Below are 16,482 nucleotides of genomic sequence, written 5' to 3'. Positions count from 1 at the left end.
AAATGAAGAAAAACTGTAAGATAATTGCTTAACACTTTAAGTATTAAAATATCTAAAGTGATGTCACCCAGTCGGAATCATATTTTTAAAGTGAAACTTCTCCCAGCGATGTGGCTTCTTGGCTCAGGCGTTTTAACCACTTGCCCTCCGTTCCCATCGTGTAGCCATATCAGTCATTTCATCCACCTTTTTGCTCCTCCTGTCATGGACTCTAAGTAGGAAGTGCTCCAGCAACACTCTCTTAAACGCTTTGTTTGCTTTTGGGTTGCATATCAGCAGCTACAAGTATCACCTCCTCTTCCTCACTGTTAGGTACTCCATCATCATCTGAAACGGACTCGTGGCTCTCAGATAAGCCTGCGCTTGTCTCACTGTTGTTATCTAGAGAAAGTAAATACATGGTGTCAGTCTATCAATCATATTGTGATATGACACGTTTGTATATTTCCTTAACCTGCTGTACTTTGTTAAATTCCATCAGAGACTCGGAGCGTATAGGAGGAGGTTATATTGTGGTGGATCCAGTTCTCCGTGTCGGGGCCGACGACCATACTTTGCCGTTAGACTGCATCACCATCCAGACCTACCTGTCCAAATGTCTGGGACACTTGGACGACTGGCCAGATAGACTTAGAGTGGCCAAGGAGTCGGGTAGGTTAGCACGGCACGCCCACACAGACTCTGGTTCTTTCTTTTGTGTTCAAACATAAAATGCAAACTCAGTCACTTCTGGTTGTTATTGACGACCATGGTTCCTGTCATCGGCCTAAACTCTCTGAATCAATCCTCCTGTGTGTGCAGGTACTACATCACATGGACAGTGCAGTGTGTGAGGGGATTCATCACATGTCAGGACTATCAAACAAAATGCCGTATAGAAGGATTAATAGTACGTCTGTGGGTTTGTCTTCCAGGATACAACATGATCCACTTCACTCCAGTGCAGACTCTGGGGGAGTCCAGGTCCTGCTACTCCTTAGCTGACCAGCTGAGCGTCAACCCAGAGTTCAGCCCAGCGGGTCGCAGCTACGACTGGACAGATGTGGGGGGGCTGGTGGAGAAGCTAAAGACAGAGTGGGACATGCTGTGCATCACAGATGTGGTGTATAACCATACTGGTGAGTTGAGCCATGAGGAGGGCCGTTCATTAGTGTACTGCAACACCGCTTCCTTCCCCTCGAAGGTCAAAGGCCACCTCCTGCATCTGATGTGAGACGGCTGCTGTTCACTGCTGTCTTTAGATTCTGACATCTCCCCTCTAAGCGCTCTACCCTGTGCTTTGCAATCAGACGTACCAAATATTGTTTTGACTGCAGCGACGCGACATCCTTCAGAAATTTCATGGTTGGCTCGTACCAACCACTAACCAAGTTAAACGCTTCAAGTTACCCACAGCAGCCAACTTAACTAGGCACACCAACAGCAGAACATGTTACTGAAGAGTGCTAATTGGTTAACAAAGAGCAAAAATGCAACTGTTTTCTTGCCTTAAAGGATAGCAGGGGAAGTGAATCACAAGGCTTCCTGAGCCAGTCCATGGAGCCGATCACTGACTGAACATCCAGTGCATCACTTTTCATAATGCATGGACTCGATTATGGACTAAGGATGGAGAAGTCGACATGTGTGCACTCAGCGTACATGCAACACGTTCTTTTATTGTGATCTTTGTTTACAGCTCATGGTTTGTTATGCTGCACACACTCACTTTTATTTGGCCTGAACATTTATGCAATCACATGTCTTTGTTCCACCGCGTGTTATAGTACGAGAGGTTTTACAACAACACATGCTTTCACCGAGAGTCTGCACATTTCCACAGGATTGAAAGTGTCATTAAACTGTCCCAAAGGCAGGACTTTCAGACAGATCGTTACCCTTATCCTGTGAAGTTCGACAGAACAGGAAAGATTGTTGTTGACTCACAATCATAAAGGGAAGTAAAGAGAAGCCGTTTGGTTTTGTTACCTTTGAAGCACAGCAGGTGAACACTGTGCTGTGGGGAGGACTGGAAACATTTGCTTTCTTATAGTGGGCTCAGTACGGCCTCTGTGGAAGTGTAGCCTCACAGGTTTCTTCCCTGACCTCAAGCACACACTATAACCACGAGGTGCAAGGCAGGAATATGCATCTGACTGGTTGGCAGATGGTTTCTGCCAGTCGCTGGCTGCTGCTGGATGAAACTGTTTGCAAAGAGGTTGCTGCACCAAAGTCCTTGTGATCATTTTGGTCATCTGTAGTTTGCACAGAAGATTATTTAAGACCTTGTATGTGAGGAGCAGGATTTTGAATTCTGGATTTAACAGGGAGCCAATGAAGGGAAGCCAATACAGGAGAAATCTTCACGCCACAGTGTCCAACATGGCAGTTAACTCGATACACTAAGCTTTAAAAGTGCCATTTTTGCCACACTTTGTCAGGGTTAAGGTTTGCTCACGCTCCCGTACTCTTGCTGTAGCCTTGTCTAAGGCTTTCACTTGAAATCTATTTAGAATCAGGTCAAGATTTAAAGACCACTAAAAAGTTAGCTGGGTATGGTTTAGGTTGTTGGTAAAACATCTTATAGCAAAACTGGTTAACAGTTACTCTGAAAGTGTTTTTTCAGGTCGAGACTTTTCATTTGACATGCTCGTTGTATCAAAGTGTTTGTGCTGTCCTGCTGGCAGTGACCACCCGTGGATCCCTCTCATCCTCGCTCAGGAAAGGTCGAGCAGTAAAATGAGCCTGATATGAAGGTTAAATACAGACTGAACTCTGATTTATACAGTATGTGTGACTCACTGTCAGACTATTATTAGATCTGTAAAAAGAGTAAAACATTGATGAATAAAGTATTTAAACAGCTCAATGGTTTCTTGTCTGTGTTCCTGCACAGCTGCTAACAGCATGTGGATAAGGGAGCATCCAGAATGTGGATACAACCTGGTGAACTCTCCTCACCTGCGCCCAGCCTGGGTTTTAGACAGAGCTCTGTGGCATTTAACCACCAGAGTAGCAGAGGGACGCTACAAAGCTAAAGGACTTCCTGCTGACATTACCACGGAGAGTCATCTGAATGTGAGTTCTGGGTTCCTGCACATTCATTCACCTTTGAACTTTCACAAATGTCACAGGCTGTGGTGTGAGCCAATGACAGCCTTGCCTGAGAGCATGAATTGAAATCTTATCCACAGCCTCATCACCAAAGGCAGCTAGCTTTTTTTTAAATGTTTCTTTAAGTTGCTTAGTAGTATCAGGGCGATCGTGGCTCAAGAGTTGGGAGTTCGTCTTGTAATCGGAAGGTTGCCGGTTTGAGCCCCGGCTTGGACAGTCTCGGTCCTTGTGTCCTTGGGCAAGACATTTCACCCGTTGCCTACTGGTGGTGGTCAGAGGGCCCGGTGGCGCCAGTGTCCGGCAGCCTCGCCTCTGTCAGTGCGCCCCAGGGTAGCTGTGGCTACAATGTAGCTGCCATCACCAGTGTGTGAATGTGTGTGGATGACTGGATGTGTAAAGCGCTTTGGGGTCCTTAGGGACTAGTAAAGCGCTATATAAATACAGGCCATTTACCTTTTTTTTTTTTTTTTTACTGAGTAACTTATGAGGGATTTCGATCAAAGCTAAGGGGCGTTTTCCTGGCCTGCTGTAAAACAGCAGAACATATCTTGTGTGACATTTCTAGACACAATTTCAATTAAATTTTTGTTAAACTTTTACATGTCAATTAAAAAAATAACCTGTTTTTACAGAGACATAAACTATTGCACCTGACGGTCTGCACTGCTGAGTAACGCCTGTGCAGAATACTCAGTTTCTATATTTAGATTTTATTTTATAGTAAAGATAATCATTTTGTCATTTATTTATATACATTTGCACATTGCCCCTTATTTTTTTTACTCTTACACCCGACAGTTAAGACAACCAAAACCGAGCACCAAGCCGCGTTTACCTTGCAAGCTGTAATTTGGTGCATAAATCTTTGCTCCAAGTTTGGTGTTTCTTTGTTTGGAGTCTGGCTTTGTGTTAGAGTTGGTAGGTGAGTGTTGGCAAGAGTCGGCTCATTAAACTAAACTAATGCTCTTCCTATGTTAACTGTGGCTGTGCCCACAAATGAGCCACTGTGGACCAGGTCAGTGTCAGTGGATAAAACTGACTTTAGTCACGCTAAATTTAGCACACTAGTTTGAAGTGTGTGTGTGTGTGTTACTACTTCAGTGGCTCACAGAAGTGCTGACCTAAAGGAGGGTTTGTAGAATTCCTCAGAATAAACCAGGTAATAATGAACCTCATGTCTATGCAGATGAACTGAGCTGGGTCAGTTCATCAGATGGTTAAAGACACTTTCTCTCAGCAGCATCGTACACGCTTTAAAGACACGTTTGTGTAACATGTGTTTGATTTGTTGTATTTCAGGCCGTCCGTAGTGTGATGTGGCAGGACGTGTTCCCTCAGATCAAACTGTGGGAGTTCTACCAAGTCAAAGTGGACAGTGCTGTGGAGGAGTTTAGGACCCTGCTGCAAAACGGTGTGTAAATCCACACAGACGTCCCAAAGCCAAGTGTCGTTATGTGAGCTTCAAAAACTCATCAGCATGTTTTCAGTTTGAAGCCCCAAAAAAGAACTTGTGTTTACAGTGTGTGCAAAGATGAGCAGAGGGTTAAACCACATTCACTGTGTCGTTAACATGTGTGTGCCTGCCATCAGGTACCAAGCCAGACCACAGCAAGACTGGAGGGCAGACGGGCCTCAGGATCATTCAGGATCCACAATACCGTCGCTATGGCAACACAGCAGACATGGACTCTGCTTTGGAGACGTTTGTGCCTCACAGGTGAGACTCGGGGTCCACGGCACGAGTATGATGTTGGGCTGCTGCTCAGCTGTAGTCGGTCAACTTGCTGCGATTGAGTTTCTTTGTTCTTTTCAGATCGTCAAACACGTTTTTAATCCTGGACAAAGATGAGCTGAGTAAATGTGCTGTTTTCACCCGACAGTCGTAAAAGACTGTTGGCATTTATAAAAGTATTTTTAAATTAAGATTACATTTATTAAGGGGAAATGAAGCTGTCCAAGCCCATCCCGCCATGTGTGGAACGAACGAATGAACTGATTAACGAGCCACGCCTGTTCAATCAGGACGTAACTTTAATGTCTGTCTGACAAAGTGAGCTCAACAATCACATCGGACCAGGTCTTTTTGCCTCATCATTCAGAAACAGCGTTTTGTATTTAAATGGGTTATTTTTGTCTAATATTAAAGAAAAACGTGACAAATATTGCTCAAATGTAAGAACTCTGCTTTCACAGCACTGTAAGTATGCAGTTGACAGTTGGCTCGAAGATGTTACGCAGCCATCACATTAGAGCTGCAACAGGAAGTTTTAAACATGCAATGTGGACAGAGTCGGGTGACATCACCACCCGATTAGACCAATGTGTAACCTTATCCTGCACAGGTGTGGACCTGTGTGGGGATAAAAGCAGCAGCCTCCTGTCCTTGCGTGTTAGCATTAACCACATTCAGCAAGCTAATCTGACACACCCTGTGTGGGTACAGCTTACCCTGCATGTCAGACCCATGGACCCCTGTGGTTGGCTGACGATCATCCAGAGTGTGTGAAAGGATTTGTTCTTAAATATGATGGTTCTGTTTGGTTTCCAGTCCAAAATAAGTCATTCAGGTGACGCCACACAGTCCCTTTGACTTAGTGTGAACGTTAGTTCAGTATTAAATGAATCAGGACCTCTGTTGTGAAAAGAAGACTGATGTTTGCATCTGTAGGGAGCACATCCCTGTTCCTCCATGCTCATCACTCAGCACAGCGTGGTTGAAAAAAATAAGCCCACAAACATTTAAAAACTACATTGTTATGTTTCTTCATTGTTCAGATATGAGTTACCTCTGTGACGCTGACATGGACCAGTGTAGTTAATGTAAAGTGTGTATATCTGTGTGTGCAGCACACAGCAGTGTGATGTAATGTTGCTTCCCTCTGTAGCTTGTCACCTCAACACATCGAGGAGTGCTGCGGTTGGCTCAATCAGAAACTGACTGACCTGAATGCAGAGCAGTATCACATAGTGCACCAGCATCAGGAGCAGGTAAGGCTGCCACTGTACAGGGCCACACCTGACATGTTAGCTAGAGGGGAAAAGCATCGAAAGCTGTTAAACCTGTGAATTAACATCCGTCTGTCAGTCAGCATCGGGCCAATGCAGCCCCAGGTTTAGAGCAAAACGACTGATAACAGCTACGCCTGAGACGATGCTGTCACTTTAACTTGGAGCCAGAGTCTGAGGACACGCTGTGAAGAGCAAAGAGGCGGAGCTGTGACCAGTAATCACCATTAAAAGCTTCACATGAAAAAGCTGGTAGTAGTCCTTCAAAGCACCTGTTCAACAGAAGTGTAAAGCTGCTCCAGCCACCGCTGTTTGCAGAAGTTACGTTTAACTGATACAGACAGGCAGCATGCTGAACGCTGACGGCAGGACACAGGACCCTGCTGCAAACAGGGGCGGAGCTAAAGGGGGCCGTGGGGTGTACCGCACGAGCTCAGGGGTTTCCTAACATTTCGTTAGTGAAATGAAATAAAATGTTAGATTGATAAAATTATGAATGAACATGGCTCAGCGTGGAGGCAAAGTTCATGCTATCCTGATGTTTGTGGCTGTTTACAAGAAACGTCGCTTTCATTTGAATGTCAAAGCAGGAAGCTGCAGGTGATTCAGGTCAAACCACTGCAGCACAGCACCTCTAACACTAACAGCGCTGTAATAACGTATGGACCACTGCACTGAGGTCCACGGTCAGAGGCTGTAAGGTCTTCATAACCTTCAGCCTCCTGTACAGTGATGAGCTCTGAAACCTGACTGCAACTCCAGATTATCAAACAGCTAACAGATCAATGGTTAACTGCTCTGTAAGATGAACTGTTACCATCTCTGGGCTCCTGTGTGGACTGTTTCTATACATGGTCATTTTCAGCAAACACCTTCTCTGTGACATGTAAAATCTTTAACGTGTGTGCGGGTACTTTGTTTTCGAACAAGTGTCTGATTTGTCTTTTGCTCTGTCATAACCTTCTTCTTTGTCCCTCTAGGCTGTCAACTGTCTTATTGGAAACATCGTCTATGAACGACTTGCTGAGCACGGTCCCAGGCTGGGCCCTGTTACCAGGACAAACCCAATGGTCACCAGGTAACCAGTTTAAAGAGCTGACTAATGAGAGGAAGACAGAGTACAGTGAAGTGTGTTAATAACTCAGGACATTTACTAAAGCTTTAACAAAGACACGAGGCAGGTTAGCTGAACACTTCATAATGCTAAGATATTATCATGGCCCATACTATAAGTACGTATTAGGGGTGGCGCTGGCTCAGAAGTCAGTGAGCTGTATACCAATTAGAAGGTGGTTCTCCAACCTGTGTGTCAAACTCAGGGCAAGATGCTGAACCCCGAGTTGTTCCACATACATCAAAGTATGTGAGCATTAAGATAAAAGTATTCAGGCTTATTTCAATAAAGCACTTGGATGAATGTGTGCTGACAGGTAAATGAGGCTCAAACTACATAGAAAGCTTTATATCCAGTAGCAGTCAGTTGGATTCATGTTTTCTTTGAAAAGCGTGGATGTTGGTGACAAACTCATTGATCCTCACTGAATAGGATCCATCAAATGATCCGTTGTCTAACATGAAGTGCTTTGACACAAAGTGTCCACAGCTGCACTACGTTCACATCACCCGGGCAGCCATAATGCCATGTTCCCATCTTCCGGTCAGGTATTTCACCTTCCCCTATCAGGACATGACTCTGGACCAGGAAATGCAGCTGCTGGACCAGCCAGACAAGATGTGCCATTTCCTGGCCCACAACGGTTGGGTGATGGGCGACGATCCACTCAGGAACTTTGCTGAACCAGGTAAACAGGATGAGCCACACAAGTGGTTAAAAAAAGACTAAATGTTGAATATGATGCTGCTTTAACCTGTCAGTGACTGTTGTTGCTGCGACCTGGGAGTAATAAAGTGACCGTATCAGTACTGAAGTGCTTCTGCTCCATAAAGGCTCCAACGTGTACATTCGTCGGGAGCTGATCGCCTGGGGTGACAGTGTCAAACTACGATACGGCAACACGCCTGACGACTGTCCCTACCTGTGGGATCACATGAAGAAATACACGCAAATCACAGCCAAGTATTTCCACGGAGTCCGCCTGGACAACTGCCATTCCACACCTTTACATGTTGCTGAGGTATCGCCACACCTCACTGTACATCACACACTTCATGTCAATTATTCTACGTTTAAATCGAGGACACGTAACACTTTAGCTCCATGTTGCAGTAAAGTTGTTCTGCAGGCTTACATGTTAGAAATATGTTTGATGTCTCACTGGGGCCGAACGTCACTGTTGAACTGTTCTACAGACATGTCGAGTACACACGACATGTTTGTGTTAGTCTCAAAGCATGAAAGAGTTTATTTAAATCACTGATGTGCCACAGTTTGAATAGACAGACATCTGTGATAACAGCAGAGAGGTCGCTGTGTGGCCCTGTGCTGACCCCGCCCTGTGGGAGGGGTCTGAATTTTTGGGGCTTTGTTACAGTATGCAGCCACCATATAAATAACCCAGGCAAATTATTATTGGATGTCCTGGCTGTCTTGTGTTTTGCAGAGGATGTTGGAAGGATAGCCACTTCTTAGCATGTTAAATGTATTTCCAGCTGTCACCGTGTCCTTCTGGAACTTGTTCAGGTTTCGGCTCTGTTTGAGAGCTGGCTTGTTCCATCTGCAAGTGTTGAAGTAATACTTTGATGTGGCCTCAGTGAGTCTAGTCCAGGTGCGAGCAAATGCTGCTGTGGCGCACCCTTCTGCTTCGACACGCATTATCAGTGAGATTCAGTGAAACGATCTCAGGACGTCTGTGCTACACTGTAACGGTCCTAACTGTAGTGACAAATATGATTAATGCTGAGTTCAAGCATGTACAAAGAGAGGACGCAGCGTCATTACAGCCATGTTGTCCCGTGTGAGCGTGTCCCTGCTAACAGCAGCTCTCTCTCTCCTTGTCCGTGATGTTTGTCGTCCAGGCCATGTTAGACGCAGCCAGAGCGGTCAGACCCAATCTGTATGTGATAGCTGAGCTCTTTACAGGCAGCGAGCTCCTTGACAATGTTTTTGTTAACCGGCTGGGAATTAGCAGTCTCATACGAGGTACAGCACTGATGTGCAAGCTAAATGTGTGACTGTCTTTCTTCTCTCCCCACTGCATTGTTCTGCATGTCTCCAAACACTCCACCTCTCCGTGTGTTCTTTGACTGCACGACTGCACCATTCTAACTGGCTGAGTCCCCTTCACTTTCATTCTCCTCCTCTTCCTCCTTCAATCTTTCTTTCATGCATGCCCCCCCGCACTGGTTTGTCATGCTGTGGTTTGTTAGTTCATGCTGGATGTGGCCAGAACGGTGCGTCCTGACCTGTATGTGGTGGCTGAGCTGTTCACCGGCAGCGAGGAGCTGGATAATGTCTTTGTTACCAAGCTAGGGATTACATCACTCATACGAGGTAAAGTACCGTGTCTATAACACACCTACAAATACAGCATGTTCGTTAACTGCTGACTTCATTCATGTTTAAATATTTGTATCAATTCCACATATTCAGAACAGCCTCAAGTCAGCTTGAATAAATCCATGTAAACACATTCAGACTCCTGAAACTGCTGAGAGCTCAGCTGTTCCAGGAGTCCCGCTCTCATCACTGGTGATGAGCTGGGATTGTGCACAAAGTGTGTAGCCTGTGATGAAGTCAGAGCGTGTTGTGTAGATGATCCGAAATGAATTCTGAGCACTTCTGGACATCCCAGCATCGAAGGGGAGATCAGCCACATTTCAGTCGTGCTGAACTCTGCTTGTTGTGGCGCTGTTCCTGGAGCATGCCCAAAGCTTAAAGTAAAAACCAAAAATGTAAACTCAGGAATTATAACTACCGGTAGATTTTTTTTGGCATTCAGGGACATCTTTCAGTACTTGTAGTTGTGGTACTAAAAACAACTTGTATAGGAAGTAGCTTTAATATGTAGTGAGGTCCAAACCCCACTGCACCAAACCCCGTCACAGAGCTGCACCTGTTGGAGGTCACAGTAATAACTGTGTCCTGGTTTGCTTCCTTCCTGGTTCCATATTTTTTGCACATTTCTCACACTTCATGAAACAAATGTAAATGTTAGACAAAGATAACACAGGCAAACACAAAACGCAGGTGTTTATTATTCAGGTGTGTACACTGCAGGCCTGCGTGACTCTGTGCAGGTTACCAAAGTCACGGCTTTCATGGATCTTCATCCACAGCTGTGTGACCCACTGACAAACACAACTCTGTCAAATCCTGGAATCAAACCAGATAAACTCCAACAACCCTGTGCAGTTATGATCAGGTGACCGGGTGAGGGCCTCCAGCTCGCACTGGAACGGTTCGCAGCCGAGTGTGAAGCAGCGGGAATGAGGATCAGCACCTCCAAATCTGAGGCCATGGTTCTCAGCCGGAAAAGGGTGGAGTGCCCACTCCGGGTCGGGGATGAGTTCCTGCCCCAAGTGGAGGAGTTCAAGTATCTCGGGGTCTTGTTCGCGAGTGATGGGAGAAGGGAGCCGGAGATTGACAGACGGATTGGGGCTGCAGCTGCAGTGATGCGGATGCTGCACTGGTCCATCGTGGTGAAGAGGGAGCTGAGTGTAAAAGCGAAGCTCTCAATTTACTGGTCGATCTACGTCCCTACCCTCACCTATGGCCACGAGCTGTGGGTAGTGACCGAAAGAACGAGATCGCGGATACAAGCGGCAGAAATGAGCTTCTTCCGAAGGGTGGCTGGCCTCTCCCTTAGAGATAGGGTGAGAAGTTCGGCCATCCGGGAGGGGCTCCGAGTAGAGCCGCTGCTGCTCCACATCGAAAGGAGCCAGCTGAGGTGGTTCGGGCATCTGACAAGGATGCCCCCTGGGCGCCTCCTGGGTGAGGTGTTCCAGGCATGTCCCACCGGGAGGAGGCCCCGGGGCAGACCCAGGACACGCTGGAGAGATTATATCTCTCGGCTGGCCTGGGAACGCCTTGGTATTCCCCCGGATAAGCTGGAGGAGGTGGCTGGGGAGAGGGAGGTCTGGGCCTCTTTGCTTAGGCTGCTGCCCCCGCGACCCGGCCTCGGATAAAGCGGATGAAGATGGATGGATGTTGCTGGACCGTTTGCACAGATTCAACTTTTCATCCCCATCATGGTTCTGATGTCATTTGTACTCAGTTTGGATTCACATGGAAACAAATGTAACTGAGTGTGTGAGCTCACCTGTCAGTGATGCAGCATGGCGTGTGTCCACCTGTGTCTGCGAGCGCTTACTTTGGTTTTCCCCCTTCACTCGATCATCAGAGGCGATGTCAGCTGGTGACAGCCACGAGGAAGGCCGCCTGGTGTATCGTTACGGCGGTGAGCCAGTAGGAGCTTTTGTTCAGCCCAGTCTCCGCCCACTGACGCCCTCCATTGCACACGCCATGTTTCTTGATGTAACCCATGACAACGAGTGTCCTATCCAGGTGGGTCTCTTGAGATCAGCTGACAGTGAGCTTGGAGTTGAGCTGTTGTACAATGGTTAATTGTCGGGTGTGTCGTTTACAGCTCCGCTCAGCCTTCGACGCTCTGCCCAGTTCTGCTATCGTGGCCATGGCGTGCTGCGCTACTGGCTCCACCCGTGGATACGATGAACTGGTGCCACATCAGGTTATTATATATTTATCATCTGACAGCATTTTGCTGAACACGACAGAACAAAGTCTCCAATAATGGGGCGTATTTGTAAAAATGTGCCTAACTGCTCATTAACACAAGCTCAGCCTGTCTTTGGTCCTTTGTGGAGTTTTTGTGGACACAAACGGTCTTTAGAATCTAAAACAGCAGAAGCAAACTTAACATGACAGACATACATTGTAAGTTCACTTTATAGTTTTGGATTTTTCCTTTGTTAATGCTGATGTTCCAGTGAATTTAGATTCACTGGATAAATCTGTCACATATATAATAAAATCCAAAATTTCAAGTCAACCCTCATTCCTTTATACTTCCAGTTTAAATAGTGCTAATTCACGAGGCAGTTCATCAAATAAAGAAAATAAAAGTGTTACTTTGAGGCCCTGTGAGAGGCGCTGCAATAAGAGCACACACCGACTCCATGCTTACCTGTGCACAGATCTCTGTGGTGAAGGAGGAGCGCTTCTATCCCAAGTGGAACCCGTCAGCAGTCCCATCCTCTCCTGGTGAGGTTAGCTCCTGTACCGGCATCGTAGCTGGGAAACGGGCAGTAAACAAGCTACACCAGGAGCTGGCTGCACAGGGATTCACACAGGTACACACACACAGGAAGTGCTTTCTGTGCTAAAGCCGATGCTTCGATGCTAACACCTTTTGGTACAGTTTGTCCAACTCCTCCTGTCCAGGTGTACGTGGACCAGGTGGATGCAGACATCGTTGCAGTGACTCGTCACTGTCCCAGCACCCACCAGTCTGTGGTAACCGTGAGCAGGACCGCCTTCTGGGATCCCAAAACCCACCAGTACAGCACCAGTGTCCCGCCCATGTTCATTCCTGGTAGAACAACATCATTACTGTGGATTTTGAATCTTAGTGCAGCTGTGCACACCCACCACGTTTTTTTTTTAAATTATTTTCATTGATTTATTTTTTTCAATTAGTTGGATCTGAATAATCTTATCATTGCATTTGAAAACAAGTGCGCTCCTCACTCAGATCAGGTACTGCTAGCAGACCCGGGGTGCACGTTCATGCTTTGCAGCATCTCTTTATTCACGTTGCTGTGCACACTCGGCTGCAGCGCTGCTGCTGCAAGCCACACACATCAACAACGACATGATAGGACCCCGTTCAGTCTTGTAACCCAACAGTACTAAATATGTGAAGAGATGCAGACGATAAAATCCTGGTTTAAAAACGCTGTCCTGGTCTCAGATATGGTCCCACACTGATACACCTTCGACATCTGCATCAAACCATGAAATTCTCCCTGCTTCTCATGAGAACTGGATGAGCCCAGAGTCTGTCCTGTTCAGAGACATGAGGACCATAATTACTTGATACTGACTTTTACTTATTTATTGTTTTCAGTGTATTTTGAGAACACATTTTTACATAAAGGTAGTGCATATGGTGTGTGTGTGTTACCTGCAAAGTCAGATCTGGAAAATTTGTCACAACATGTTAGGTGTGTAGTTTGGATGGATTCACAGTGCATGCTGCCACCTTTTCCCTCTCCCAGGGAAAATAGAGGAGGTGGTGCTGGAGGCAAGGATGGTGGAAAGGAGCGCCGGGAAATATAAGAAGGATGAGAACTACATCAACGGCATGCCAGAATACACAGTGGAAATGAAAGAGCACATCTCGGTGAGCGCGTCGTGTTTAACACAGGTGTGTTTCTGAGCGTTCGTGGCAGACGGACGGTGTTAAACTGGTTCTGCTGTGTGCACAGCTGGATGAGAGTACAGTGATGAAGAAAGCTGGAGTGACGTCAAAAGGGCGTTCAGAGTTTGTGCACGAGATCACCTTCCAGAAGCTGACACCCGGCAGCATCATTGCCTTCAGGTAGCACACACACAAACGTCACGCGTGATTGTGTGTTATGGTCACTTTTCAGACTTGCGTTTCTCTTTTCTCTCCTTGTCAGGGTCAGTTTGGATCCCAAAGCCCAGAAGCTGGTGGGACTGCTGAGGTACTATCTGTCCCAGTTTAGCCCAAAGTACAGGAGAGGCAGCGTAGCAGATGAAAACCCACCAGACGCACTGAAGAAGCCCCTGGCACAGTGAGCACACCACATACTCAACACAGGCGTGGGAGGTATGGATGAAATGGGACTGACAGAACGTGTCTCACTAAGATGAGATGCAACGGTGCGAGCTGCAGGGTACACTCTGAAAGGTGAAGCTAGGTATCAGACACACAGATATGCAGAGTACTTCATCCTGTTAGTAGTACAGTATTTTACACACACCTCTTACATACTCTGTACCCACACAGACCCAAAGATTGAGCGCTTTTGTCGTCATAGCTTGATGGACATAATTGGATACCAGCTGTCATGAGCTATGGTGTAAAACCAGGACTTGTCAAACAGGTGTCAGTCACATCATTAGTAGGTTGCTGTACTCTGATCATCCATCAGTTAGTAGGAACATAAAATCATCAGGGAAATGTGACGGGATAGATGAACGCTGCTGTTTATGTTCATGCTTTTAGCTTTAGGTGAGGTGCAGTCAGGAGTACTTTGAACGAGCAGCACAATGGAGACTGATGGCCTGTAGCAGCTTCTTATTGAAACTGTGTTTAACAGGCTCATGTCTAAGCTGACGCTGGCAGACATGAATGTCCTGCTGTTTTGCTGCGACACGGAGGAAAAAGAGGAAGGCGGAGGCTGTTACAGTATCCCAGGCTGGGAAACTCTCAAATACGCAGGACTTCAGGGTAACTTTATGTTCTTCAGTCCAGTCTGTACCTCATCTAGGATGGAGACCAAATGAGTGTTACTAAAGTGTTGCTGTGTTTGCAGGTCTGATGTCTGTGTTTGCTGATGTTCGTCCCAACAACGACCTGGGCCATCCTTTGTGTGCCAACCTCAGAGACGGAGACTGGCTCATAGACTTCGTCGCCAATAGGCTGATGCACAGGGAGGGGCCGCTGGCAGAGGTGAGACTGGGACTGGTTTAAGGCTCCTGTTTGTGATGACCTCTTACCACCACAGGCCACCTCACACAGGCCGGCTTCTGGGTTTGAGTTTTCTGTGTGCAGTTTTCACATTCTTCCTGTTCCTGTTGTTCCCAGTACTTCAGAGACTCTGTCGGAGGGAATCGCCACTAATGTTCATTTAGATAACGATGAAATACTGAGTGTGCTAAAGGACTGGAGCAGCTGTTTGAGAACAAACATGACAGAAAACCATGAATGGATGAAATGTATTTGAGACTTTAATCACCGAATAAAAACAAGATGAACATAAAGGAGGGTGTGTGGAAGTGAAACGACTATCTGCCATACTGTTTCTCATGAAACCCCATAAAGTCAGTACTGCAGAAGAAGAGAAGCGTGCATACAGACTCTGTAAACTGTCACTGGTAAAAACATGACAAACTTTATACTCTCCAACAATCTAATGATATTTAGTCGGCTAACACTAAAATAAGTTAAAAGCCTAAGCTGACTAAAGCTCAATGAAATCCACATTAGCACTGGAGGAAACGTCTGCAACATGACTGACTCCTTAAATTGTGCTCCAAAAACCTGAACTCACAGGCTGCTAGCTACAAAGCGCTAATCCTACAAAGCGCTAATCCTACAAAGTGCTAATGCTACCGAGTCATTTGCTCAGGCCCGTGTGCGACCAAGCTGACTGAGACACAAGCTTAGATATTTCTGTCCCTGCCCTGGACCATAGTTGTTTGAGGCAGGTGCTGCTGAGTACTGAGCCTTCCTGCGTCTCCTCCTTATACTCGTTCTTCCTCAAACACGGCTGCTTGTTTCTGTCAGACACAAGTCTTCATCTTCTGTGTGTCTGCAGGTGGGTCGCTGGTTGGCAGCCATGTTTAATTTCCTCAAACACATGCCCCGCTACCTCATCCCCTGCTACTTTGATGCCATCCTAGTTTCCACCTACACCACAGCCCTCGATGCCACCTACAAACTCATGTCCAGGTAGGCTGTGCTGTGTCTGTCGACACAGCAGATCTCTTTGTTGTACTGAAATGTTAGTGTACAGCTCATCTTCATCTCTGTGTCCGGTTCGCTGCGGTCGAGCGATGACGTGTACCTGTCCTCCGTCTGAAAACAGCTTTGTCCAGAACGGCTCTACCTTTGTTCGTCACCTGGCGCTCGGTTCGGTTCAGATGTGCAGCGTTGGACGCTTTCCTGCTCTGCCTCCTGTTTCTGCTCAATTAGACGACGTCCCGTACCGCATCAGTCCAATCACGGGCCAGAAGGAGCAGTGCTGCGCCTCACTGGCTGCAGGTAACAGTCACACACATCTGATGCTGTGTTTCCCGATGAAATCTTGTTTTGAGTCACGTCTCTTTGTCAGGTCTTCCTCATTTCTCTGCGGGGATTTTCCGTTGCTGGGGCAGAGACACCTTCATCGCTCTCAGGGGACTGCTGCTCCTCACTGGTAGACACGTCGAGGCTCGGTGCGTGGCCCCGTGCACCTCATCTGATTCTCATGACACACGAGTGTATTAATTATATTACATTTCCTTACAAACTAAATTCCTTATCATGGTCTCCATAGCAACATCATCCTGGCCTTTGCAGGGACATTGCGCCACGGTTTGATCCCCAACCTGCTGGGGGAGGGTCGATGTGCCAGATACAACTGCAGGGACGCTGTGTGGTGGTGGCTGCAGTGCATCCAGGTGGGAGCTGCTGTGAACTTAAACTAGAAACAAGAGAGAGCAGAGTGAGGGTA

General features: G+C 46.7%; 1 protein-coding gene across 1 annotated transcript in view; it reads left to right on the top strand.

The window, feature by feature from the left end:
- Nucleotides 1-481: 481 nt before the first annotated feature.
- Nucleotides 482-16,482, top strand: part of LOC102310251 (glycogen debranching enzyme) — a gene marked incomplete at its 5' end in the record, with an annotated part of 18,215 nt that continues 2,214 nt past the window's right edge. Inside the window, 23 exon segments of the mRNA XM_005951480.3 lie at nt 482-651; nt 915-1,118; nt 2,876-3,057; nt 4,393-4,504; nt 4,684-4,810; nt 5,979-6,081; nt 7,080-7,177; nt 7,762-7,901; nt 8,047-8,234; nt 9,427-9,550; nt 11,400-11,563; nt 11,646-11,747; nt 12,214-12,369; nt 12,461-12,611; nt 13,297-13,421; nt 13,507-13,619; nt 13,702-13,836; nt 14,365-14,495; nt 14,581-14,717; nt 15,586-15,719; nt 15,856-16,031; nt 16,102-16,204; nt 16,306-16,429. Coding sequence (XP_005951542.2) covers nt 482-651; nt 915-1,118; nt 2,876-3,057; nt 4,393-4,504; nt 4,684-4,810; nt 5,979-6,081; nt 7,080-7,177; nt 7,762-7,901; nt 8,047-8,234; nt 9,427-9,550; nt 11,400-11,563; nt 11,646-11,747; nt 12,214-12,369; nt 12,461-12,611; nt 13,297-13,421; nt 13,507-13,619; nt 13,702-13,836; nt 14,365-14,495; nt 14,581-14,717; nt 15,586-15,719; nt 15,856-16,031; nt 16,102-16,204; nt 16,306-16,429 — 3,199 coding nt within the window.

Source organism: Haplochromis burtoni, unplaced genomic scaffold (genome assembly GCF_018398535.1).
Source record: "Haplochromis burtoni strain Fernald_Lab_line unplaced genomic scaffold, NCSU_Asbu1 Contig_1032, whole genome shotgun sequence".
NCBI classification, from domain to species: Eukaryota; Metazoa; Chordata; class Actinopteri; order Cichliformes; family Cichlidae; genus Haplochromis; species Haplochromis burtoni.
This window is presented reverse-complemented; position numbering and strand designations above follow the sequence as displayed.